The sequence below is a fragment of the Corapipo altera genome, unplaced genomic scaffold (genome assembly GCF_003945725.1).
Source record: "Corapipo altera isolate COAL_440 unplaced genomic scaffold, ASM394572v1 23b, whole genome shotgun sequence".
In the NCBI taxonomy this organism is placed as follows: domain Eukaryota; kingdom Metazoa; phylum Chordata; class Aves; order Passeriformes; family Pipridae; genus Corapipo; species Corapipo altera.
The window spans coordinates 8,177,241-8,202,181 of record NW_020884885.1 but is presented as its reverse complement, the minus strand read 5'-3'; the positions used below and the strand labels follow the sequence as shown (position 1 = coordinate 8,202,181).

The window sequence follows — 24,941 nt, the reverse complement described above, 5'->3', positions numbered from 1 at the left end:
ATGCATTCTGGGGTCTTTTTATTTCCAGATGTAGATTCACTGGGCAAGATGCAGATGGTTAGCATGTATCATTTGGAACCTGCTGACAAGTGAGAAAAGTACTCTTACTGTACATACATGTTAGAGTCAAGCCTAGCACATAAGTGCGTCCTTCAGCTGCTGCCAGTGTGACTTATGGTCTGGAGCTGGCACAAATTAAGTTCATACTCACCGAACATCTGCTCCTCTATATAAAAGGTGAGAGCAGAAAGAGCTGACAATAGCCTTTCACTGATACTCAGCAGTGCTAAAAAGCACAGATCAAAGCTTGGGCCACACTGGATAATGAAGTGATCCCAAAACCAGACCAAAAACATGCTCTTACTTAGCTGGCAATTCTTTATCAGTAACACTGGCTTGAGCAGCAACTGCTTCACATGTTTATTCCTGTCCCTCCAGAGCCCCTTCTTGTTGGCCTAGCTGTCTGTACTCATTAAGATGCTGATCAAGATGAAAACAAACCACCGTGTCTCCACTCCAAGTGAGTTTTGTGATGTGTTTCATCACCTGGTCAAACAGGCGGTGTGCTGAAACAACAGAGTGGGAATCACAAGGCTGGAGTATGTGGCTGTGGACAACAGATGTGAACTCTGGCTTACTCATGTGAAGACCAGAAACAGTGGAAACAAATCACCACAACTGCTGCTGAAAAGGACAAGTCCTTTCTCATGGTATATTTGTGCTACTTCTTGTGCTAGTTTTGTCTCCTGTCACACATCTTCAGAAGTCTATTTAGCTACGCATCTAATAAAATAAATTCAACAGACATGAAAATACAAAGTTTACTGCAGTTGGCTCATACGAGGATGTAATAGTGCATGCTCACATCAGCACAGGCAGGATTCAGTAGCTGGGATTAGAGAAATGGCAGCAAGAGTCCGAGGGGAAGACTGACACAGCAATAGCAGGCTACTAGACAGACTCAGAACAACTGCGTTAGCTCAAAGTCCCTCTCTTCCCCACCCCTGGACCACACATCGGGGTACAGGTGATTTATGAAGAGGAATGCTGTCACAAGAGCTTTCCAGTAAATCTAATGACAGCAAGCACTGGCATACTGATTGTGACTCTCATCACTAGAGGGGTTTGGTAACTATTTCCTGGAAAGTGAAACCACAAGAAATGGACAGAGAGGAAGTTAACAAACTAATTCCAAATCTATGTAAGTTTGTTACTTAATTCTCTTTTGGAAGGCAACATCAAAGACCCGTCAAAGATGGTTTTGGCCCAACTGAAGTACCCAAGAAGAAACATAAAGGAAAACTTCCAAGAAAGTATCCAAAATATGAGAAAAATACTTGTACCTAGGCAATTATCTGGCTTTGAGCACCAGATTCCTGTATACAAATTACGAGCAGGTCACATAAGAAACATTCTTCTGAATTCCAACATATGCACCTGCTAAGTATTCATGAATAGAGCAGTCACCAGATATAACAGGGACAGTGGAAACCAGCTTCCCATCAGTCATACATGGAAAAGACTGGGTAAGGTTACAGAACTGAACACAGTCACAGCTCTGAAATAGATCATATACCTTAGTACCCAAAAACTAAAGAGGAGGATTATTAAAAAACAAGAACGTAAACACCTACTACAACTACGCAATCCAAAGAAACTGTTGAAAGAGGCTCTCATATATTCCAAACATAATGTGGGGCATGCTATCAGCATCTTAAGGCCATTAACATTCCTAATTTCTTAGTAGAAATTAGGAAAGCAAAGGAGAGACGAGTTCACCTGAACAGAGCAGATTTTGTATTGATTTAAGGTATACAAGTTAATACACATGGTATGGAGGTGCTGAGCTATGAGAATGAAGATTCCTCACAATGAGAGGGATTTCTGTGTTTACATGAAGAAATTCATACTATCTTCAGACAGATGTTACCTCAGTTTTGGAAATATTCATTAAAAATAAATGTGGGGGTTTTTCTACTTAGTTTCTCTCTTACATCGGAAATGCTGATCTGAGCGGTTAAGAAAAGCCTTTCCAGATTTATACCATTTCCTTTTTCCTCTTTTCTCACCCTCCCCAATCCTTACATGTTACTATCTTATGAAGCCTCAGGGGAAGCCTCGGGGAGTTTTACATCAAAAGTTTCTTAAACTAAGAAACTTTAGTAACTTTAAAAGAGTTAGTTCATTTTCACTCATGATAATGTGTGGTACTAGAAGACAGGCATGTTAAGGGCAGTGTGTTTTTCAACTGTCCTTTTGGTTTTGTGCTATCTACTCACCCGTTTTTTTTAAGGTGTTCTAAATGTAAGCTGTGCAAACAAAAGTCTGCAAACATAGCTTATTTTGAAGTGACTTCAGGTGGCAATTTGTCTAACATGCAGGTTAGAAAACAGCTCTAAAGAAACTGTCATAACTGTAGGGCTACACTTCCTTTAGATTTAGTGGGGTTATCACAAATGCACAGTATTGCACACACCGATGAACTCTGCTCCTCAGCTGGTTGTTTTCTGTGTAGAATGTATTACAACAGTGATTAGTTACACACAGTCACAGCACTGGGACTCCCTGAGACACAAGGAATGATATCTTCAAAGAACAGAAATTATTTGGAGAAACCAAATTCATGTTTAAATCTTGCCAGGCAGTGGTATAGGAGGGTTTGTAGCCTATCCAAATGCTTTACATTTACTTGTTAATATTAAAACCTACACACGCATATTCCATGTCTTGTATTCAGTATCTGTAATCTTAACCCGTCTTCTGTCCTTTAGAAAATTTAATGACTTTTATTTTGATATTTATACACACTAATCCAAAGGCTATGTAAGGATCTAGATTGCCTTTCTATATATGTAAAAATGAATGCTATCTTCTGTAAGTGCACACAATTTCTACCATCTTCTACTTATTTACTGTTAGGCCGCCACACTTATGACATCACACAGATTTTCCTTAACCACACCAATGAGAGGACAGAGCTACAGTGTATCTCAGAAGTAAGTATCACACATTCACTACAGAAACAGCTGAATGTAATCTCAAAAAAACTATCTGAAAGCAAATCCATATAGCATAGACATTTTATGAAGCTAGGTATGGAAATGCAGAACTGAAACACCAGCACAGCCAGAGTTAACTGTTGGCTTGCTCTTTGTTTGATAACTAGGACTCATTTTGTTGGCTTTGCTGTTAACGCTGCAAAACATGACACCAAGTCCAAGGTTGCTTTCCTACTGCTTATGCGTCTTCGATTTCAACTTCCTTTGCACAATATTCAATTGAATTCTGGCTATCTCCTTTCCCCTTCCACACTCATGGCAGAAGCAATATTCCCTAGAGAAATTTGGCACGATCTCACTGTTTCAGAAAAGATTTTTTTACTGCATATCTGCTAACTGCCCTAGATGCTTTCCTGACTCTACGCTAGCACTTTCGTGAACTTACTTCCCAGTGAACTGAATCAATGGAGCTATAACCTAACTCAGGAAATCAACTGCAATTTAGTCATAAAAAGACAAAATCTTCACACATATCCTAGGCAAGAGATTAGCAAAAATGATCTTGCATTACACAGTAAGTTGAATACATCTGAAGTCTACCAGACAGCAGCAGAAGCAAATTTTAAAGTAGAAATACACCACTACAGTGCTTGTCCACCAACTCGAAAGCACTGCCAGTCTCCTCTATTTTTCCCAGTTGCTGCAATCATGTGCTGAGTTTGACACAAAAAGAGTAGATTCAGTCAGAAAATGAGCACCCTACACGTAGAAAAACACTACAAAACTTTAGGTTTATATGTAGAATTCATCCCTGACAAATCATGAGTCTAGTTCTGTTGCTCCAGTAATATTTTTAAGTCTTCTAATTCAACTGATTTATTTATTACAGCAAGTTTTGACATGTATCACCACATGGGAGGGAGACAACAGTTAAACTATTTTTCTGTTCAGCACTCTGAAGTCTATTAACTATATCTAATGAAGCAGACAAAAAAGTCATCGTATTTCCAAGTTTGTTTTCCCTGTTTTATAAGGATAGAAAGGTTTTCATCATTTCTCACTCGTGAGGATTTGCTACTGTCTCTAAATCACAGAAATTTTGCTTACCTGCAGCAAAGTGCAGCTGTGCAAGTTAGGGAAAGACAGTGGAAAATTTACATCAAGTAAGAAATCCCTGTTCCTCAGAAAACATGACTCCTGCTCTTTCTCCTCTTCTGTCTCCGTCCAGAAGCGCATGTGATGGAGCCTGTACGATGCTTTCAGAGACAGGAAAAGAGCTAACCATCTGAAACAAAACACAGCAGATGCATTCACTGCTTTGTGAAAGAAAGGCTTGAGTACATTTACAGCAAAACTCTGACAGAAATGGGTTCTTTTCAGAATTTCAGGGTTACAGCGTCCTTACTCAGAGTAATTTTTGCTAGACATCTTCTAATTATATTACTCTTAATTTTTTCTAAGGTGGTTTAACTGAATCTAAGGGATTAAATCAGGATACACTTTGAAGCACTTCATCTGAAAGGGTCAAGCCCGAGTTAGCCACTACTATTTAAAACTGCACTATGGTTTCTCTGTAAATTGCTCCATATACAAATTATTCACAACAACATTGTGCAACGAATGCAGAATTTATCTTAAAGACCATTCAGATACATCAAGAGAAATCTATATTGTTATTGAAATGCAGTCAAGAAACAGTAATCCAAAACAATCAGAACAATAAAAGAATATTACACTTACAAAGCTCTAAGCAAACCATCTCTATTTATTAATAAAGACTAGCTTTTAATCTCAAATTTCTTACAGCCATTACCTAACTACACTCAGAGTCCATTACAGAGTACACTATAACTTAAACAGCTCGCCTCCCCTTCCAAGATAAAACAGTTAATGATGCTATAAACCCATAGTTTAAGCCTACACCTCAGAATTCCATTCCATACTAAAAACAAGATGTGGAAAGTAGATGACATGGCTCAGAGCTGAAGAACAAGTGTAACAACACAAGCTTATTCCACTTGTGTTTAAAATGTACACTCAAGTGCAACTCGTAAGCACTGCAATGAACTGGCCTTCAGAAGTCTGGATTTTGCACTTGATAACACCAGCAACCTACAGTGTGATCCTAAGCAAAGTCTCCCATTGCCCTTTCACCATCTTGTGTATTTACAATGTCAAATCTCTGCTAATACAGGTTTTCTTTTGACAGAGGCATAAAAATTGCATTGCATAATGGTGCCCGATACCCAGAGGAACACTCTAAAAGTTGTTCTAGTATTAGATAATGATAGACAAATGATAATATTAGGAGACATAGAAAATGCAGGTTTACAGAGAGATGCCTCTGACATCACTTGTATTATTTGTAATTACAAAAGGAGGGGGAAAAAAAGACGGGGGGGTGAGAAGTTGTCCTCACCTGGCTAAATGTCCCTGATTCATAAGATTTGCCATTTCTGCTGGAGAGACATCAATAAACCGGAGGAAAGAAAAACAGCTTTCTTCATTGATGCCTACATCACAGAAATACTGAAGTTAGGCAAAACATTTCACAGACACACATAGCTGAAAACAATAAACTTACTTAATCAATTCAAGATGCACATTCTCTGACACATGACAAATCTAGGTGCATGAACAGGTGATCCTAATTTAATCTCCATCTTTTAGAAATACTGAAAATTCAATTCACCTGACTCCATGTTCCAGTTCATTTTCCAGTTTGGGCAAGAGAAGGGCATTTACCAAAATAGAGAAATGCGTTCTAGACCCAACTGCAGCCAGTAAGGACATATGTTTCACTTAGTAAGAATCAACAGGTAGCATGCATGTTTGCAAATTTGAACATGTATCTGCCCAACAGCTGACCAGAACACGTGTACCTCAGGATGTCTGCATCCACCATCAGGAGGATGCCTCACATGGTTCCTCTCATCCATCCAGCCAAATGCATCGCAAGGAGATGCAGGAATTGGTAGAGGAAAGCTTTTCAGCCCCACCCATGTGCACTGCATAGCCCCAATACCATTCATATATTTTAATTTTTTTAACATCTATACAAAAATTATATTCCCAAGATTATTTTCTTTTCATGGTATGCCAAAAAGGGTCTCCAAGAAAAAGCCTATTATAAATACCAAAACGAACAGAAACCAGAATTATCAGCAAGAAATACAGAAGTTAGAAAGTTACAGATAAGTACAGACTCCCGTAGCTGCATCTTGTAAAGGGGTTTGCACAGCTCAATAGGTCCATGCTAACAGATTTCAGCACAGCAATGCAGCTGATATCTCTCTTGGTTTTTACTCTTTTTGTAGAGTAAAAACCCAGTAGCCTGAGTGATCTAATTGGCTCTTTTAGCAAAAATATTCAATTATCCAAAATAATAAATTGTATCTGTCAATATGAGCAGCTTATGTGGGATTTTTGCTCTTTGATAGATCCTGGGTCACTTGCATCTCATCTACTTTATAGCTGAAAGAGAAGCTGGCCATTTAAGGTACAACACAAAGTACTGAAATGAACCCAAGATTTTTCAAAATTGAATCCGTGAAAAATTCACAGCACTAATCTCTTGAAGAAAGTTAAAACAAGACAGACTGAATTGAACAAGATACTACAGTAGGATTAAGCAGTAACTAAATGACAAGTTGTCCATAGATTATTTTTTCAGCTGTTTTCCATCCCTTCCTCAGTGAGGAACTATATGTACAAGCACAAAGGCTAGCAAAATTATAACAAGTTCTGATTAGATTATCCCAGAGGACTAACTAATCTGGCCTCTCAGTCCCTCTCCCTGAATAAGCCATATTAGAACATCACACACCAGTGTGCAACCCAACTTGCTTCCTGAGACTGTAAACCTACCCTTCCTATGGAAGAGAGACTGCTGTATGTGGTCTGGTGCAAATGGCGAAAGTAAAACCCGTAACCACCTGAAAATGAAAGAAACAAAACCAAACTGAGAAGGTGTTAATACATAAAATGTTCAATCACACAATCAGCAGAATATACAGAGTAACCATTCACTTCCTCACTGTAGGTATTTCAGTGCTCTGAATATCTGGAATTGCATGGTCGTAGGAGAAAAGTATCATCAGTCTACATGCACTGCTGCTTATTTGACACTGAGACACACCATTGTTCTGGAACTGCATTATAAGTTTTAGAACAGCTAGCCTGATCTTCACATGTATATTTCTGATCTCCTTCCCGAGCATTTCTCATAAATGAATGCAAACAAAATTAATCAAGAACTGCCACAATTGGCAAGAATAGCAAACTGCACTTGGGCAGATTCTGTTCATCCAAGTTAATCATTAAAAGCTGTCATGGCACTAGCAGATGCTCATGATTTATACAGCATCTCAGAACAGACAGATATTGATAGCTTCCTTGCACGTAAAAACTCACAGAAGAGAAATCAAGTGGGTTTTTTAGGTTTTAAGAATTCTTTTAAAACTTAATTCTATTACATATCATCAGCAACAACTCTAAATTCTTTTTCCTGGCTTTCTTATTCAATCAAAGGGATATTCTATGATTAGGATTCCACCAAAATAGAGCATCAATATCAGATGTTGAACCGCTGAATGACCAAAAGAAAACTAGGAATGCACTGCTCAGCCAATGTTATTTAAATACATCAGTTAAGGGAGTTAATTAGCACTTACAAAGCTAAAATAAGTCTAAATAATAATACTAAATATGCTAAACTGGACAGTAAGTGGAATAAGCTTGCCTGTCCCGTGAGTGGTTAAAGACCCTGATCTGTCCATGACGGTAGATAAACTTGGAAATCTGGTATGGCTTTAGGAAGATGTGAAATGGAGACCAAGTTTCTTGTCTTTCAAACAGCTCTGGGTGATTGCACACCTGTCAGAAAGAGAGCATGTCAAATGCTGAGAGCAGTTATTTAATCCCAAATCAACTATGACTATTGATCACTAAAACTTTAGTACTGATTAATATTGCATGACTATTTTAGTATATCTGCTCAAATTTGCATAGGGCATCATATCTTTCCCTATTCATTTAACAGTATTGCCTCTTCTTCCCAAGTGAACAGCTTTCTTCAACAATCAATTTGTAACCAACCCAGATAGCAGCTGCATGCACCATTTGGCTGAAGCTCTTCTACTCCCAACATCATGCTACACCCGAAAGATAACTGAACTGCAAGCAAATTGGCTTGCCATTCCCAGAATTTTTTTTATATGGTGTTTTCTAGAAGTCATATTTTATTTCTGTGCTAATGAATGATTATACTTTTCAAAAGTTATTAGTTAAAATAGCCTTACCTTCCTGAACTGCATGACTAGATTCATGAGACTACTAGTGGTGGTCTGTGCTTGCTGAGTAGTGCCCATTGACGATTGCAGGAGGTCATCAATAGAGATTTTGTTTTTCAGAGCTTGGTACAAGAGCTTCTGTCGACTTGTCTGCTGGCAGTACATAAGAATTTCAATCTGCAAAAAGATAATCAACATTTAGCCTTTTCTGTCTGCAATGAAGATAGATCGGTACATCAGTACACGTGAAGCTGAGAGAAATGCATCTTGAGGAAAGAATAACTTTCTCAAAAAATACTTTTACGGGCAGTTGCATTCAGATATGTATTTCAGGATCCAACCCAGGAAGGACTTAACCAATAAGTGTGTTTTGGAAGGCTTGGGTAATAATGTGGGAGACAGACCTTTAAAAGTACGTGAACACAACTAAGTGAACGGATAGATTCTTAAGAAGCTGGGAAAACGCTGCACCTGCAGCTGATCAGTTCTAAATCTGACTTCAGTTTTACTATCCTAGGGTTAAAATACTACCCACTGAGAGCCCATGATAAGGAATGTCAGAAGCATAACAACAGTGTCTGTGGAAGTCCATTGAAACTAATAATCACATCAGAAGAAAGTAGATGTCTCTTAGCCAAGGATCCCAAAAACAGGGGACTGTTAACCACAAGATCATCCAACTATTGCTAACATGCATGTGAAATTAAAAGACTAACAAGAGAGAAGAGTATGATGTTGCCACAACGTATTTCTCACTCTGTACAGGCAAGCAAAAAAATCCTAAACCCATGCCAAATCCTTCACAAAGGCAACTGGAAACATTTTATCATCCAATCATTGCTGTATCAATCTCCTTCACTGCCATTAGTGATATTTCTGTCAACTTAATCAGGCTTAAAGGTCTTTGGCTTGTAATTGTTAACAAAATGTCTTCCCTAGAAGAAAAGTTTACTCATTACTTTCACATCTAATGACAATGTTGAGATGTGGTGCCAGAAACTGAAGGTCTGTGAAAAGTCTACAATCAAATTTCAGGTATGCAGACTGACAAACGAGTTTGCAAACACCAGATTAGAGAATAGAGCTATGGCAATACACTTATGATACTCACTCCAAATAAATACTTTTTCTCACCTTATCTGACAATTCATTTTCCACATCCTTCTTGATTCTTCTCAACATGAAAGGCTTCAGGATCATGTGCAAGCGGGATAGCTGGTCTGAAATACAAGGAAGAGGAAAGAAGGAACATTTACTTCACCACAGAAGAAAATTATATGGTGTTTTACCACAAATTAGGTCCCTTACTGCTCAGCCACTACCCCCCAGATGAATTCTTAAAGCATGGAGTTGAGTATTTCTCTGCTGATTTTTCTTAAGCGAGTGCTGTGCTACAGTGTTCAGCCTAGGAATCTAAATATGTGCTTCAAAGAATGAACTTCTAAAGCACTTTATACTCTCCATATTCCTCTGAGCTGAACAATATGGGTTTACATTTATCACCCACTATTATTGAAGAAGAAAGTTTCTGATGAGCCATTGCTAATTCATGCAAAGAGATCATTACAATTTTAAGTTTTGATCCCCCCAAATTATAGCATCACAACAACAAGTTATACTGCATTGACAGACAATTGCAGTCTTTTACAATAATCTTTGTATTTTTGTGACAAATTCCCAGCTGCACTGTGTTCTATTGCAATCACAAACCAGTTGTTTTACCTAACTAGATTGTCCTACATAACTATTGCCTAAAATTTACTGTGAAGATTTTTTTTTTTTAAGAATTTTTATGCTTTTCTTCTGGAGCTCAAAAGATATTTAGTGCTTTGTGTCACATGTCTAGAGCTTGTAACACAATCAGGAGATCTCAAAGATAATGTGCTCTGTAGAAACTTAAAATTACTTAATATATTTGTTCTTCTGTGCTTGGTATGGAGAAGGGCTGAAGACAAGTAGCAAATCAACATTTTCACTACATGTTTTTCTATTCCATTACACATGCTACATTACAATCAGAAACACAAACTTTGACATAAACTATGGACAACAGTCCAGTAATATTTCAATCCCATTATGCACCCTCTACTTTAGATGTCATTTCTCATATAAAAAATGAGAAAGTTTATTCATTATTAGTTGGAAAAGGCAACAGATTTTTAATATAAAAATTACAAGAGTTACACACTGCACTCACTCTCATCAATGGCAGATTTGTTCTCTGCATGGCTCTCTATGTCCTTAGAAAACCACTCATTGAACTCTTCATGGGAATCAAACAGTGTTGGCATGATAAAATGCAGCAGGGCCCACAGCTAAGAAGAGGAGAAAACACTGGGTCAGCAAAAGTCATCCTAGTGTGGACAAGGTAATTGGGGATCCCAAACTCTTGCAGCTCTTCATGAGCAAGATTACTAGATCATGCGACATGGCAAAATGAAACAAAAAGCCAGCTGCATTCTCTTCCCCCCTCCCCTGAAAAATGCCATATATATCAATTTAACAAAACCCCATCAGAAAGCAGTGAGAAACACAGCACAATTGCTACAGTCAACAGAGGGAAAAGTCACTAGAATTAGATTTCACCCCGTAATCCAGGTATTACTTCAAATATCTTTAGTTTTATTTGAATGTGTGGCAAGTTTCCAAATTTTTCCTCCCATGTTTGTTTGCCAGTGGTTTGCTACAAGCATAATCCCACAACCACACAAATACAACAGGTTTCTCAACAGTTCACATACATTTAGTATGTATTCTTGTTTTAAAGAGAAGTGCACTCTTGTGAGCTCCCACATACCTCAGCCATCGTGTTCTGGATTGGGGTCCCAGTCAGCAACAATCTGTTTCGACACTGGAACTGCAGTAAGATCTTCCAACGAACACTGATAAATAAAAGTAAAAAAAAAACATTAAAACTGCTGTAGAAGGATATGAAAATAAGGTCTTTTATGACCAATTGCTTCCAGTAAGTTTCCCAAATGATTCTGGAGGTCACTGGATAAAACTATTACAGCCATTTCCCAGTCTTTCAAAAGACAACTACAGGAAGAAGCAGCCTTTTGCAAATGTGAAAAAAATGCATAGCTTATTTAATTTATCTAAATATCTTTTTACTAATTTTTAAAACAAATGCTTAGCTTCCCAAAAGAAACCATTATTTTCAATCAGAATGTCATGCATTTTTCAGATGTTACAAGAGGAATTCCTGTGTATGGGCTACTGTGGCAGGAGTGCTGAGCTATACATTACAATCCTCTTAGAGGGGTGGTTTCCAAAGAATGCTGAAGAGACAGACTTTGGTCAGAAAAGAGCCTGCACCTAAAGCAGTCTTGAACTTACTCTGTACAGTGGCAACTTGGACAAAGGTTATGGGAAAGCAATTACAGAAGTAAAGAGGGACAAATCCATTACTTGAAAACAAACAGAAAACTTTCTGGCATAGTCTTATGACACAGATTGGGCTTTATTGCAGCCAACAGTTTTCACAGGGTTCTGACCTTCATTCATGCCTGGAAGTGCCACTGAATAAGGAATCAAAACACTTTTAATGGAGCCAATGTAAGCAATATATGCTAAAGACTACAGACCATTCAGCAGGAAGAATTCTGTGAGTAGTCAGGAAAGAAAGTACACGGTATTTCACGCTGTTTTGTTTAACTGTCTTGTACTCCATACAAGTTTCTGCTTCACAATTACTTTTTAATTACACTTTACATATTTGGAAAAGGAAAATCTAAATACAGAAACCCTAATGGATCAATCCAGTGTCAAAGAGTTATACAGATACTGAACTAGGGTAGACACTTACAGGGTCTCATGTGTGTCAGTTTTAACTTCTATCCCCCATGATAATTTGCGTTTTCTTGATATTCCTACAACAGGTTGATACATAGAGAAGATTTTGTTTCCAGTTAGTTTATTACCTGGAGCTACTTTTGAGTGCTTGCGCTTCATCCAGAACCATATACTGCCACTTCACTCGCTGGAAATACTTCACATCCTGTACTACCAGCTGATAACTGGTAATTACCACATGGAAAGGAGCATCCTGAGTATACAGTGTCTTCTATAACCACAAAGGGAGAAACAAATATCCACATAATGTAAATACATTGTCCAGAGTTCACTGTAATTTCAGACTTCTGTTTTACAATCTTTTCTCGTTATTATTGCATTTTCCCCAGCTGACTTTTTTAATTAATTACAGCACAGTTATTCAACTGGTGGACCTGGACTTGAGCCGATTAGTCCCTGAACAATTTCAGATGCTTTTTAATGTGTGAGACAAGACCTGGGCACTGAACCCTACAAAATGCTGTTGTTAAATCAGGGACAATCTGACAGGCCTGCAGGGATTCTGGATTAGGGCATCCTGAGTTAGGTTACTCAAACAGAATAAACAGTCCTTGACACTGAAACTTCCTGCTTTATTAACAGACCTCTAGTTTCTTTAGCAGAACTCCACACTGCAATGAATTGGTCTTCAGCACAAGGGAAGACTTCTACCTCATTATCTTAATGAAAGCGCTACTACAAGGATGAAGAAATTGAACTCTGTATCCCCACATCGTTTAGCTTGGTGACGTTAGCAACAGTTTCTGGTGTACTCTGCACAAAGTCATGCTGGTATTACCTGACTCCAGAACTTCCTGATCACCTTTCTATCATGGGGATTTCCCCAGTATGGTAGCACCTGGAACAGTAAAAGAATAGAAAGACATTATTTTCAAATAAAGACACCTGCTCCAGAATTTTATACTCTGTATTCTACAAAATGACAAAGACAGACCTCTTTCTGCAAAACAACAAAAAGAGAAATTGTTTTTCTTAATGCAGAGAAAAATCAGAAAGCATTTAAAAATACTTTGAAACAGAGCATTCCAGGCAAAGGTATCAAGCAACTTGAGGCCTGATGAAGTTATGCTGAGAATCTGAAAATGCCCAGCAGCATGTTACACCTTCTAGCCAGGTTTTTCTAAAAATTAAAGATGATACTTTGCTTATGGTAGAAAAAGGTTTACTCTCAGCTACTAAAGTTAAACCTCGAGGACTAGAGGGCTTGTTGTCCTGTTTAACATCTCCCATTGTCCTGTTGGTTTTCTATTTCAGAACTGACCTCCAAAACCTGAGATAAAGTTAAAACATCTGGCCTGGATATATTTAATGGAAGAATTTTAAAAGAAAGCACTACTGCCAGAGAAATTTGTTATACCATTTATAGCTCAAAATTTCATGGCTCCTATCACTGAGGACATATCTTCACAGAGCACTGACTCCTGTCACTGGTTAATAACATTGTACTGCCATCTCCTGTCTGATGGAAGGACTACAGTCAGCTAAGATAAAAAGGGAGGAATGCTGGTTTCTGAGGTGGTGATAAGTCTTGTAACTTCAACTGACAGGTTCCAAAGTGCTTTTAATTGAATTTTCTTCATACTGTTCTGAAATATGGATGCTTGTTAAAAAATCAGACTGATCAAAAATGATTTGTTTTTTAGGTTACATATTCTGCCACGGACCTGAAGAAATAAATTCACTGTAATTTACTATGAACAGAATTGGCTACACACTTCTGTATGATTACAAGCAGAAAAAAAGTAGTTGAAAAAGACTGATTAAAGTTATAAACATGTGACAATAAGTTTAGAAAACTTCTTTTTAAAACATGTTCTATTCCACAGATGAGGCAAACATCGTTATGCAAGAAACCCTAAGAGCTATATAATGATGGAAACGGGTTGGGTTTTAAAACAAAAAAAGAGAAAATTACCTTTTCCCAAGCATCCTGATTGCATTTTTTAAACATTTTCTGTAATTTATTCACAGGAAGGAAAAAGAATAAACAGTTGCTTGCCTATTCTATACAATGAACTGATCAAAGGAAATGAGAGAAAGTAGACAGAATGCCAGCTGCTCTAAAGGTTTCTAATCAAGGGCCCCTATTATTCTGAGCTATGGAAGTACATGAATAAATTATTTTTAGATGATTTTTTTCTTTTGAGTACCTCTTCAATAACACAAGTATTTGTATTTCTTTATCAGTTGATTTGAAGGCTCAGTAATGCCAAATTATCCCAAAATACAAGTCACTCAATTAATCCAGTACTGAACTGTGTTCCAGCACAACTTCTCATATAGATACCTCAAACTATACACTGCCACAGCCAACACACAGTTCCATCAGGGATCTCCAAAGCAAGCTATTTCGTAAAAGGTATGTCCTTTAATATTGCCCTACCCCAGATCAAGAAATCAAATATCACTTATAGCGATACTTCCAAGTTTTTTTCCCACACTTTATTAAGTAGTCAAGACAACTGAACAATTAGCCTGATGTTACTGGTATACTAGTTACTTGTAACTAGTGTCTTTTACTATTTTCTGTATGAAAGAAAATCACATGTTTAAAAAAAACTCAATCAAGACCTGTTCATATCAAATGTTACTACGTTAACAACTCAAATACTTAAACACCTACACAGATGTAACTGCAAGCTTCTGACACTTTTGTCTATCTTTAATTCTAAAATTTCAGCACTATTTTAGCAGTAAACATTTCTTTTCAAATCTTCCTTGGCAACACTCCAATGGTTTCCACTGGAGAAGAGGTAAGCAGCTTGGTTTTCAGTAACTGATGTTTCCTTGCTTTCTAACTTACTATGTTTTCACATTCACAATACACCTGAAAAACTCCATTTGTTTTCCTCTAGTCTTTTTGTTCTTATCTCTGTGCCTCACCTCTTTCCTTTTTCTTGACTACTGACTGTTATGTCCATGGTTCTCCTATTCTTCTGTAATAACAACTGCATTTTGTCTCCCTCTTACCTGTTTAGAGTTTGTTCACATACAATCTTTATCTGACTCAAATTCATACGAATCGCTGAAAATACAGCTCTAACTCTAAAGACAGTATATAATACTGAAGTATTATTCCTGCTTCTGCTGACAGGTCCATACATTAAAACTATACATCCCCTTGCTGATCTGCTTCAATTCCTCACCAAGAAGCTGTCTTTAAGGTGATGCAAAATGAAAATCATGTGATTAAAGTAAGAACATTTTTAAGCCTTAGATAATTGAACACTCCAGAAAAAAACAGGATCATGGAAAAAAATATCAGTATCAGCTCGTTACACAGTTTCAAATTCCAAGGTGATTAAACACCCAAATGTGACAAAGAACTCAGAAGAACAAAATGGTTTGCTCTTGAGAAAACAGAGAGAACTTCCTTGCACATGCTTATTACCTTAAATTTAGGTACAAATCTGGCAAACTCCTGGTGCCAGTTGTTCAGAGTAGAGGCAGGTGAAATTATTAAAAACGGTCCCCAGATGTTCTCTCTCTGGAACACACACATAAAAAATTAATTGAGGGGAAGGGATATAGAGATGGTTTGATACAGCTTTACAATTACTAAATGACAGTGGCTACATGAGAGGGAACTACGTGCAACATAGCAAAAGTGTCCCAGCACAGCAGGGTGATACAAAATCAAATAGAGCAGATCTAATGTTTAACTAAGACTTATTTCATAACAGCAAAGTTGTTCCCAGAACAAACTCCTTTGTTTCTGAGAGTTGTCACCTTCACGTTACTAACAGCCCCTGTCATTTTGATGAGGAAAAGAACTTCAGGGGGCATTGGAAAGTTTTGCTCCACCACATCACTCATTACAATACCCTCTGGTGAATAACTGAGTTGATTCATTAGTATATTAGCAGTTACAAGCTGGCCCATGTAAGGGAGAGAAAAAATAAAGCCCTGTGTAACCTTCCAAAAAATCTCAAGCTGCAGTGCAACAGGGAGACAAGCTAATCTGTTATTCCTTGAGATGAGCTCAAGAACCTTCAGCTCTACACACCCTTACAGTATTTGGACAGTAGTACCACTGAACTGGTACCAAAAGGAACATAAAGAAATGCATGCAATTCTCATTTGGTCACTAGTGCAGCTAATTCTGCTTTTAGTATCACTTCATTGATATCTCCTATATAAGGCAACTGACTGGATTGCAAAGAAGACTTTTTTTTTTTTTTAAAGAAATGTATTTATTTATTTCTGCATGAAGAAGTAAGTTTCTGTTGCTTTTTCTGTTTTGTTTGTCTGCCCTGGAAAAGAAGAACCACTATGCTTCCTAAAAAGCCCCACTGAAATATGGAAATCCATGCTGATTGCCATGAAGCTCAGAATTTGGGCTCCCTGATCTGTAAAACTCAGTGAACCATCAAGTGCATGACTTGTTCTCTCACAAGGCTTTCACATTCAGTGCAAGTGAAAAGATATCACCCTGTGATTAAATGAAAATTCTGGTTTTATTTATATAGACACACAGATACACACAACTATTTCAAAGGCTCCACCAGAAAGCAAAGTGTAAAATTACTTTTAAAACACTGAAGCTTTATAATCTAGAACTCATTTCCAACATATGAAAAGTACACATCTTCTATCAAGCATGCTGCCCAGGAATAAGCTACAATCCACCTACCTCAGCCAGATGTGCCAGGAGAGCAATACTTTGTACTGTTTTACCCAGACCCATTTCATCTGCCAGGATGCCATTGATGCCCTGCAAAAGATCCATAAATGAACACCTTCACTTTACTACTTTTTAATCCATAAAGGACTAACAGAATGGATGCCACTGAATTTAGTGGGAACAGTCCCACTGTATCAACGCTGACACACTTTAACATCTCTTAAATCTGCTGCTGAGACATAATTGATCTCAAAGGCATTTTCATTCTTCTCTCAGTCTGATTTTTTCCCTTAGCCTCTCCGCACTTTGTGATCAAATTGTGAACTAGACACACTCACAAGGACAAAATTGCCTGCAGTTCACCAGCTGACCCAAGCCTTAAACAGAATGCAAATCCAAGCAGCAAAAGACTCCTCAGTGTATGCTCTAAGTGATAAACAGTTGTAAAAACCACAAAAAGAATACTGAACTCAATGTCTCATTCACAGTTATTTCCTAAATATTCAAGATTACTGGTATGTGGCCTAAATAATATTTTCCTTTCTTCTAAAGACATTAAAGATTGACTATATGCAGTCTGCTTTTAAAACCAGTACATTCTTTTGGCCAAGTTTACTCTAATGACTTAAATAATCCTAGAAGTTATAAAAATTTGCAAGATGTATTGAGATACCTGCTCATAGAGGTTGGCCAGCCAATTCATGCCTTTCAGTTGGTAACCTTTCAGTTTTCCATTGAAAATGGTAGGCTGTGGAATATCTTCTCCTGCTCGGATAGAAGGGTTTGCTAAACTGTAGCTCTCTCCAAAGCCAGTACCAGACTTGTTAGCAGCCCGCAAAGCAGCTGCCCGGCTCTCCTTTGCATCTTCATCAAATGATCTGGTCTAAACAGGAACAGGAAAGTATGCATAAGATGATGAACATTTTAACTTATCAAGAAACTGTATAGTAAAATACTTTACAATTCCCATTAAGACAAAGGATGCCTGCCAGAAACTAAGAGAAAATGAGACTGTTCCTGTGCCCAAATCTTTATATTCTGACTTTCTACTTGTTTAGCACAGAGAGTGGCAGTGGAAATCTGAAATTTGAAATTCAAATCTGGCACCCAGGACTAAACAAACCTACTTGACTTGGTTGCTATGAAAGATCTTGGTTCTTTAGCCTCTACCAATTAGTTTGCTTTCTCTTATACTTCATGGATCCAAAAAATACATACCCGGGCCTGATGAATCTGGTAAGCATCCTCAGCATTCTTCAGAGCTTGGGCCTTGTAATAGTTACTATCTGAAAACAACATACCCATGTCAGAGCTCTGCAGCAGTAACCACCCAAATAAACACACAGATAAATTCCAGTAATTACAGTAGTGCAATCCTTCTTGCACAGAAGGATTCTGTGCCTGAAATTGTTAAGTTTGCACACTAACACCCAGGGTACAGTAAATTTCAAAAGAATGCAAAGAAAGGACTGCAGACAATCGCTTACCATAATCTTCTTGGGTGATGTTGACCACTACTCCTCCACCAATATCGATCTGCCTTTGGGTAGAGCTGTCTTCCAGTTTGCGTAGGATTTCCTCCTGTATTCCATCATGTCCAATATCTCTTTTACGACTCATAAAATGGGCATATAATTCAGTTTGTGTGATCAGGAAGTTAAGTTTTCGCTGCTGCCTCTTAGCCTAAGAGAACAGCATTTACAAAAAACAGATGAAGGGAAAAAAAAGCAGGACAAGAGTTTAATATTTAAAATATATAAAGAAAAAAATTTCATCTACTAAAATATCAACAACTAATCTATCTGGATTATGTTATGCATGTCACTGTGCTATCAAAATGCTACTAGTTGCACATAAGAACATTGACCACCTTCACAAACATCTACATTAAAATATAAAATTGTTGTAAATTAAAAGTTCTTTTAGATTTAGTTATCATGGCAAAGAACACCATAATCTAATTAAAGAAATTTTAAAAGTTTTGTTTACACTGAAAAATTAAAATATCAACAGAAATTAACAAGATATTAGTGATCCACAGTAAAAGAATTTAATGGTAAAAAATCACTCTCATGACAGCCTGATTCAATATTCAGTTACTTATGAGTAAAGAGAACTACGGTAGAACATGTGAAATACATCAACAGGTAATACAGTTGAGATACTATTATTATTATTATTCAGCAAGACATTACAGAAACTGTTCACCCTTAGGCTCTGGTTAAAAAATGCTACACTTAAAAGTTGTCTATTAATCTGTCAGCAGAAACCTTCACAAAATGCTTATGAATTTGCAAGAATGAGAGGAACACAATAAATAAAAGCATAATTTAAGAATAAAACTAAACATAAGGTCTTCTAAAGATTCAGCCTTACCTCATCACCACATATATAAGGTAACAAATAGTAGAGAGCTTTTACAAGGAAACTTTTTCTTGTATTTAACCTCTAGTACACTGTAAGGAAGTTCACAAAGCTGTCACTTGGCTGACAAAAAAAGCAATCACAGAAAAAGTCTCTTCCCCCCACATAAACTACAGTTTCAGTTAACAGCAAGGGGAAAAAAGGAGGAAAAAAAAAACAGTGTAAATGAAAAAGTGTCTTGCCTTCTGGACCCAGAATCATGTACAAACCATCACAAAAGGTTGGCCCTTACTAACACTGAGCTATGTAAGTCTGAGAGACACACGCTGCTTCTCTAATTCCTTCCTCCATTTCACTCACTTGTAAAGAATTTAAGCAGAAGGGTTTTTTTTAATCACTTCTCACTAATTAGAAGAATTATGTAAAGAAAAATAAGATAGCAGAAGAAATGTGTGGAATAGTGCTGAAACGGAACAAATAACTGAATTTCACAGCCTGGATTTAGTAACTCATATTATCCGTTCACTTCTGTGTCTCCTCAGTAGATTAATTATCAGCAATCTGTGGTTTTGCTGTACCTCTCTCATCTCCTCATCCAGTTTGCGTTGCTCCAGAGCCTCCTTCTCAGCTCGTTTGCGATGTTCTTTTTCCACCTTTTCATACTTTTTCCAATAGAGAAGCATCTCCTTGGTAAGACGACGTGCTCGTGGTAGAGTTTCCTTACAGTTTTTCTGGGCTTGGATAGCGGCTCGACGTACCTCCCTCATGCACTGATGGGCAAGCTAGAGAGAAATAAGATTTTGGGAACAGTGATAAAATGGGCAGATTTTAGAGAAAGCCAGCATTAAACATCATCAAATTTAATTATAACCAAGTCCAATCCTTCACAAGAGAAAAAACTGTGATACTTTACTCAGCAGTAATGCTTCTGAAATGGCATGAAAGAATGTGAACTTCCAAAATAATACCAAGATGGTGGAGAAGACAAAATCTGAAGACAGCTTCAGCATAGCGTAGGACTTAAAAGACTGATCTGGTGAGTAGGCCCTTGAAAGGAACTCAGGAGAACAGAATTCATGGCCTGCCTGCAACTCTGACTCACTTGTTTCTTGACACTTTTCTGTGGTTATTTTCTCACTTTTTGATAAGGTTGTTGTAATAGCACTATTGGTAGAACACAATCCTGTTCATACTAATACACAGAAAAGTGAGGGAGTATTCTACAATTTTCCCATTTCATGAAGAAGCATAGTAGAATGTCATTTTTTGTTCTAGTATAAGTAAATCAATGTCATTGTCAAAATTGCTGGGTTTGATGTTTGTGCCAGGTTTTTTTTCCTTCACTAAAGTTTGCACATCAAAAATTCTAACATACAGATTTCAAATCATAAAACAAACCAAAAAAAAATTAAAAAAAGTGGAATTTCAAAACCTTGAAGTCTGTTGCATTTCACGGTTGGACTTGATAATCTTAAAGGTCTCTTCCAACCTTAATTATTCTATGATCACTCGTTTACTAAAATGTCATTTATGATACCTACAAATACAATACTCACAGCTTATATGGGCAGAGATCACAAAGAAAACCAGTTATCTGCTAGCTAAAGGGGACCACAGGAGAGAACCTATCTACAGCAAAGTTTCTTAAACATACCCAAGCAGGTCCTGTTTTCTGCATCCCTTAGATAGAAAATGCACCCTTTTTTGATAATGTATATACAGAAGAGAAAATTTCCTACATTACCTTATCTCCAACAATTCTGAGTCATATATTTGATTACCTTTTCATTAGCCACATAAATGAACCGGACACTTGGGTGTAACACTTGAAAAATGCTCTGAAAGCTATTACCAAATGTTCATAAGTAAAGCTTTCTAGGTAGAAACATTGCCACTTCTCAGGGAAGACTCTGATGAGGAGATTAATTACTTTTGCAATCACTTAAGCAGAAAACTGCTCTATTTTTAATCTCAGGTCCTGTATGTATTTATGTAAATTATCATAATATTCCAAGAGCTCCTTAGACTTAAATAAGAATGCTTAAACCAGCAAGTTCTAGACAGCAGATATTCGGGCAGCTAAAAAGTCAGAGCGTACCAAAGTCGCTAATTTATAGTATCAAATATTAGTAAATTTGAAATGTACAAACTAAATCTCACAAAAGCCAAGCATATCTCACGAAAAAACCTCACATTGCTTGTTTCATCTGTTGCTTATGAAACATGCCAAAATCACACATCTAAAAAATGAAAAGCCTTATACTAAATGACAAAGAACTTGTATACAGTGCTTTCTCCTATACTCCCCTGCTACTATAGTCAGTATTGTGAGAAACAGAAGAAACACAAAGAGGTTACAGTTTGCTTATTACATCCAGTACAAATAACAAAACACCACCTACCTTTTTGCTGTTGGTTAGGAAAAGGTTGCGGGCTGAAGCTTTCTGTTTGTACGCCTGTAAAAGAATACCATCTTTAAATTAGTTAAAGGGTAATGGTTGCACAGTATTTTAAAAGATCACTAACCAGGTTTCAGCAGGTACATGTGCCAACTGCAGCCATGCACACTACTGTATAATTGGGTATAGGTACTACAAGTATTCTTCATTTTGACTGAAACAGCTTTTCATATTTAAATTACTGAAGGCATACATTAATGTATTCCATATCCTGAAGAAAGCATGCAAAGCACCTCCTTTTTCTCAGTAGTTTCTTTAATTACTATTATTGCAAAGCAGGGTTCTCCTATTCCACTGTTATCACTGAAGTAAACAACATTTTCCACTGTTTCCTAGAGATGTTAAGAATTAATGCAGATCTGATGTTCTTCGCATGATCACAATCAGCCTTCTGAAAAAATATGGTGTACTACACTGCACATATCCTTTGTTTGGCTTATAAGATCACAAAGGATGATTCAGCCATCACTTGTTTTAATAGTCCTAGAATTCAAAGTCTGCTAACTGTGAACTCCAAAAAGCAGGTTCTAAAGTCCACTCTGATCATCTCAGAAAACTAGTAACAGTGAACCCAAGCTTTCTCTTTCAAATGTGCCTGAAGTTTGTCCAGCAAATGATACAAACACTTTTCCCTAGGCTGTTTCTAAAATAAGTTTTGAAAAACACACATGCTAGAATGATCAAAACGTTCCTTTCCTGAACTTTATGATAAACCTAGATATTGGTTTGCCTTACGCTGCCATCCTGTAGATTAGTATGAGTACCTGCTGAAGTTTACCATACTTTTCATTGAAAAGGACTGAATAGTCATGGCAAAGCACTGCATGATCCATTCAGGTATCATTGGTAATAAGGAATCTGAACTACACTTTGCTTATGGATTACAGAATACCAGTTAGGTCACTAATAAGCACCAGAAAAATCAGGTCTTACTTTATTCTGTTTTTCCAAGTGTCAACTTCCCACTAAATTAATTTTCTGTTTCACTTTCTTGATATGATCACTGATGTAGTGCAATTAGCCAAGTTTACCTTTGGTAACTCCTTTTTAACAATGGTAAGCCACACTTTCCGTCGACGTGCATTAAGCTGCTCAATAGACAAATGCTTCTTCTTGGACCCAGGTGGTGGCGTATCATGAGAAAACTTGGCAAAAACTTTGGTCTGGTGATGGTGGCGTCGTGGTGACTCCTCTGAAGAGAGTTCTTCATCCCGTCTCCTCTTTTTCTTTACTTTTTTCAACTTGCCTGCATGGCAACAATGATCATAAAAATACACTTCTTTTTCTATTTTTGAGACACGCTTAGTCAGGTATCTTTCCTGAGTAAACTATCCTAGTCAATTTATATGTGGAACCAACAGAGAAGCCAAGCTTATATCCATGTTTGTCAATTCTGGGAGCATTAATTTATTCTATTAGATATTTCCTCACTACTCTAGAATGGAAAGATTTTCCTATTTAATAGAGGGGCGAAATGCAATTACTTCCACCCAGGAAAACATTAAGTGTTAAAATATCTAGGACCTGCTGCAATTTCTCTTGCTTTGTGCTAAAATTCTACTTAAAGACATGTAAAGGTAAGACATTTAAAGGTAACAACACTAGCATTTAGTACAATAAGTCTCAAAGCAAATTTCTCAGGAGTTGAAAGATATTGGCACGTTGTCTTGTATTACAGATACCAGCTTTCAGAGGCAATTCATACTGGTATCAAATATTAAAAATATTCTCTGTGAGTACACAAAATTATGGATGCTGCAAGATTAGTGGAGAAAAAAACCACCACAGTTAAAGGAACTTGCAAATAAAGAGGAAGGAAGCCCAAAATAACCTCCTTAAAACACAGCTCAAATTTAAGTACTTGTACTAGAGAGAGTTCACCTTACACTATCGGTTCATAGCCTTCTCTTTCTGCTTCCTTACAGATTTACAATTGCTGTCAGCTCGAACAAGAAAGGAAACTGTACTTCCTGGCAAACGTGCATCTGAGAAACTCCAGCTGGTCACAGATATAATTCTATTTTAACTCACACTGGACATCAATTCCAAGTTCCCTCTAATTTCCAGCAAACACTTTCACTCCCTATAACTTCTTGTTCACTAGAATTATATATTCCAGAATAACTGCAGCAGGTACTGGGTAAGTCCTTACATTTTACAAGGAACTACTGTGTTTTCAAAAAACTCTTGAGTAAATGGACCATGCGATAAAACAGTGCTTATGGATTCTGAAGCAATGAATAAAGCTATAAGGTATCTACTGCATAACTCCTTCATTCTATATTTGGAGGTCCACAAAGAATATCTTAAGCCATGAGCTCTCCAGTCACACCCCTTTTTTTTCCACCCTACCTTTCAAGAAGCCACGTGATAAAGTGCAGTATTTTCGGAAGATTTTTTTCCTTTGGTAGAACTTGGTATTTCCATGCAAAACCCACAAGTTTTGAATATTTATATTTATTCAAAGGAAATAACATAGGAAAGAAGTTAAACCAGAGCAGCCCTTTAAAAACCACTTAAAACCACCAGGTTAGTGACTTTACCTTTTATTTTTTTCTCTTCTTTAAACTTCTTTTTCTTGGGCCCTAGCAGGTGGCGCTGCTGCTCATAGTAAGGGTCGTGGGTGGACAGCAGCCCTGCGCTGTAGTACTGATACTGCTGCAACTGAAGGGTATGAAAGTGAGCAGCTAACAGAGACAGCCAGAGAACAAGTTCACATCTTGAACATAAATAAGAGATCAGGAAACATCCATTTCTCCATATTTTTCATTTGTTATCAGATATCACACAGCGCCCAAAGTAAAACCACTGCTCCCAGAGGTAGCCTCCAAGTTCTGCATAGGGAACCAAGCCCACCCAGTAAAGTAAGAGGGAAGAGTGGACAGTGAAGTTTACACTTTCAAAACATCCTGCTGTCTTTTCCATATGGGTGCTGCTCAGCAAGACAACACACTATATGAAGAGATCCAAATATGGACCTACTATTTGTTTTGCCCACATTCCCAAATTACATACATGTTCTACGTTATGATTCCAAAGGATGAAAAAGAGCAGGTTTAGGAAAAAGGCATTTAAAAGATATCCACAAGGACAAACAACTTGAACACCCGGACTGTCAAGTAAAAATATAGCTGCCTCAGCACTTTTCCCCTAAATGATCAAAAAAGTCAGTATATTCCCATCATTATTCAGCTGAAGCATTGAAGAACTACACACAGGTTACACATAAACAGGCAAATTAAAAACACTACCACTCAGAAATTAACTATTTTAAAACCTCAGCATACTTTTGAGTTAATAAAATATTTTTGAAAGGTGAGACGATCAGCATAAAGAAACTTTTTTGGAC

General features: G+C 37.3%; 1 protein-coding gene across 1 annotated transcript in view; it reads right to left on the bottom strand.

Moving 5' to 3' along the window:
• The window catches only part of INO80 (INO80 complex subunit), a 68,473-nt gene that overhangs the window by 29,685 nt on the left and 13,847 nt on the right, over positions 1 to 24,941 (bottom strand). Inside the window, exons 6-24 of the mRNA XM_027642271.1 lie at positions 24,136 to 24,256; positions 22,624 to 22,838; positions 21,536 to 21,589; positions 19,712 to 19,915; positions 18,257 to 18,452; positions 17,988 to 18,055; positions 17,443 to 17,652; positions 16,779 to 16,859; positions 15,537 to 15,632; positions 12,924 to 12,983; positions 12,214 to 12,356; positions 11,088 to 11,172; positions 10,488 to 10,605; positions 9,425 to 9,510; positions 8,300 to 8,467; positions 7,741 to 7,874; positions 6,867 to 6,934; positions 5,419 to 5,512; positions 4,107 to 4,284 (exon numbers count right to left, since the gene is read on the bottom strand). Of these exons, the coding sequence (XP_027498072.1) occupies positions 4,107 to 4,284; positions 5,419 to 5,512; positions 6,867 to 6,934; positions 7,741 to 7,874; positions 8,300 to 8,467; positions 9,425 to 9,510; positions 10,488 to 10,605; positions 11,088 to 11,172; positions 12,214 to 12,356; positions 12,924 to 12,983; positions 15,537 to 15,632; positions 16,779 to 16,859; positions 17,443 to 17,652; positions 17,988 to 18,055; positions 18,257 to 18,452; positions 19,712 to 19,915; positions 21,536 to 21,589; positions 22,624 to 22,838; positions 24,136 to 24,256 (2,379 nt within the window). The remainder of the gene's footprint in view (positions 1 to 4,106; positions 4,285 to 5,418; positions 5,513 to 6,866; positions 6,935 to 7,740; positions 7,875 to 8,299; positions 8,468 to 9,424; positions 9,511 to 10,487; positions 10,606 to 11,087; positions 11,173 to 12,213; positions 12,357 to 12,923; positions 12,984 to 15,536; positions 15,633 to 16,778; positions 16,860 to 17,442; positions 17,653 to 17,987; positions 18,056 to 18,256; positions 18,453 to 19,711; positions 19,916 to 21,535; positions 21,590 to 22,623; positions 22,839 to 24,135; positions 24,257 to 24,941) is intronic.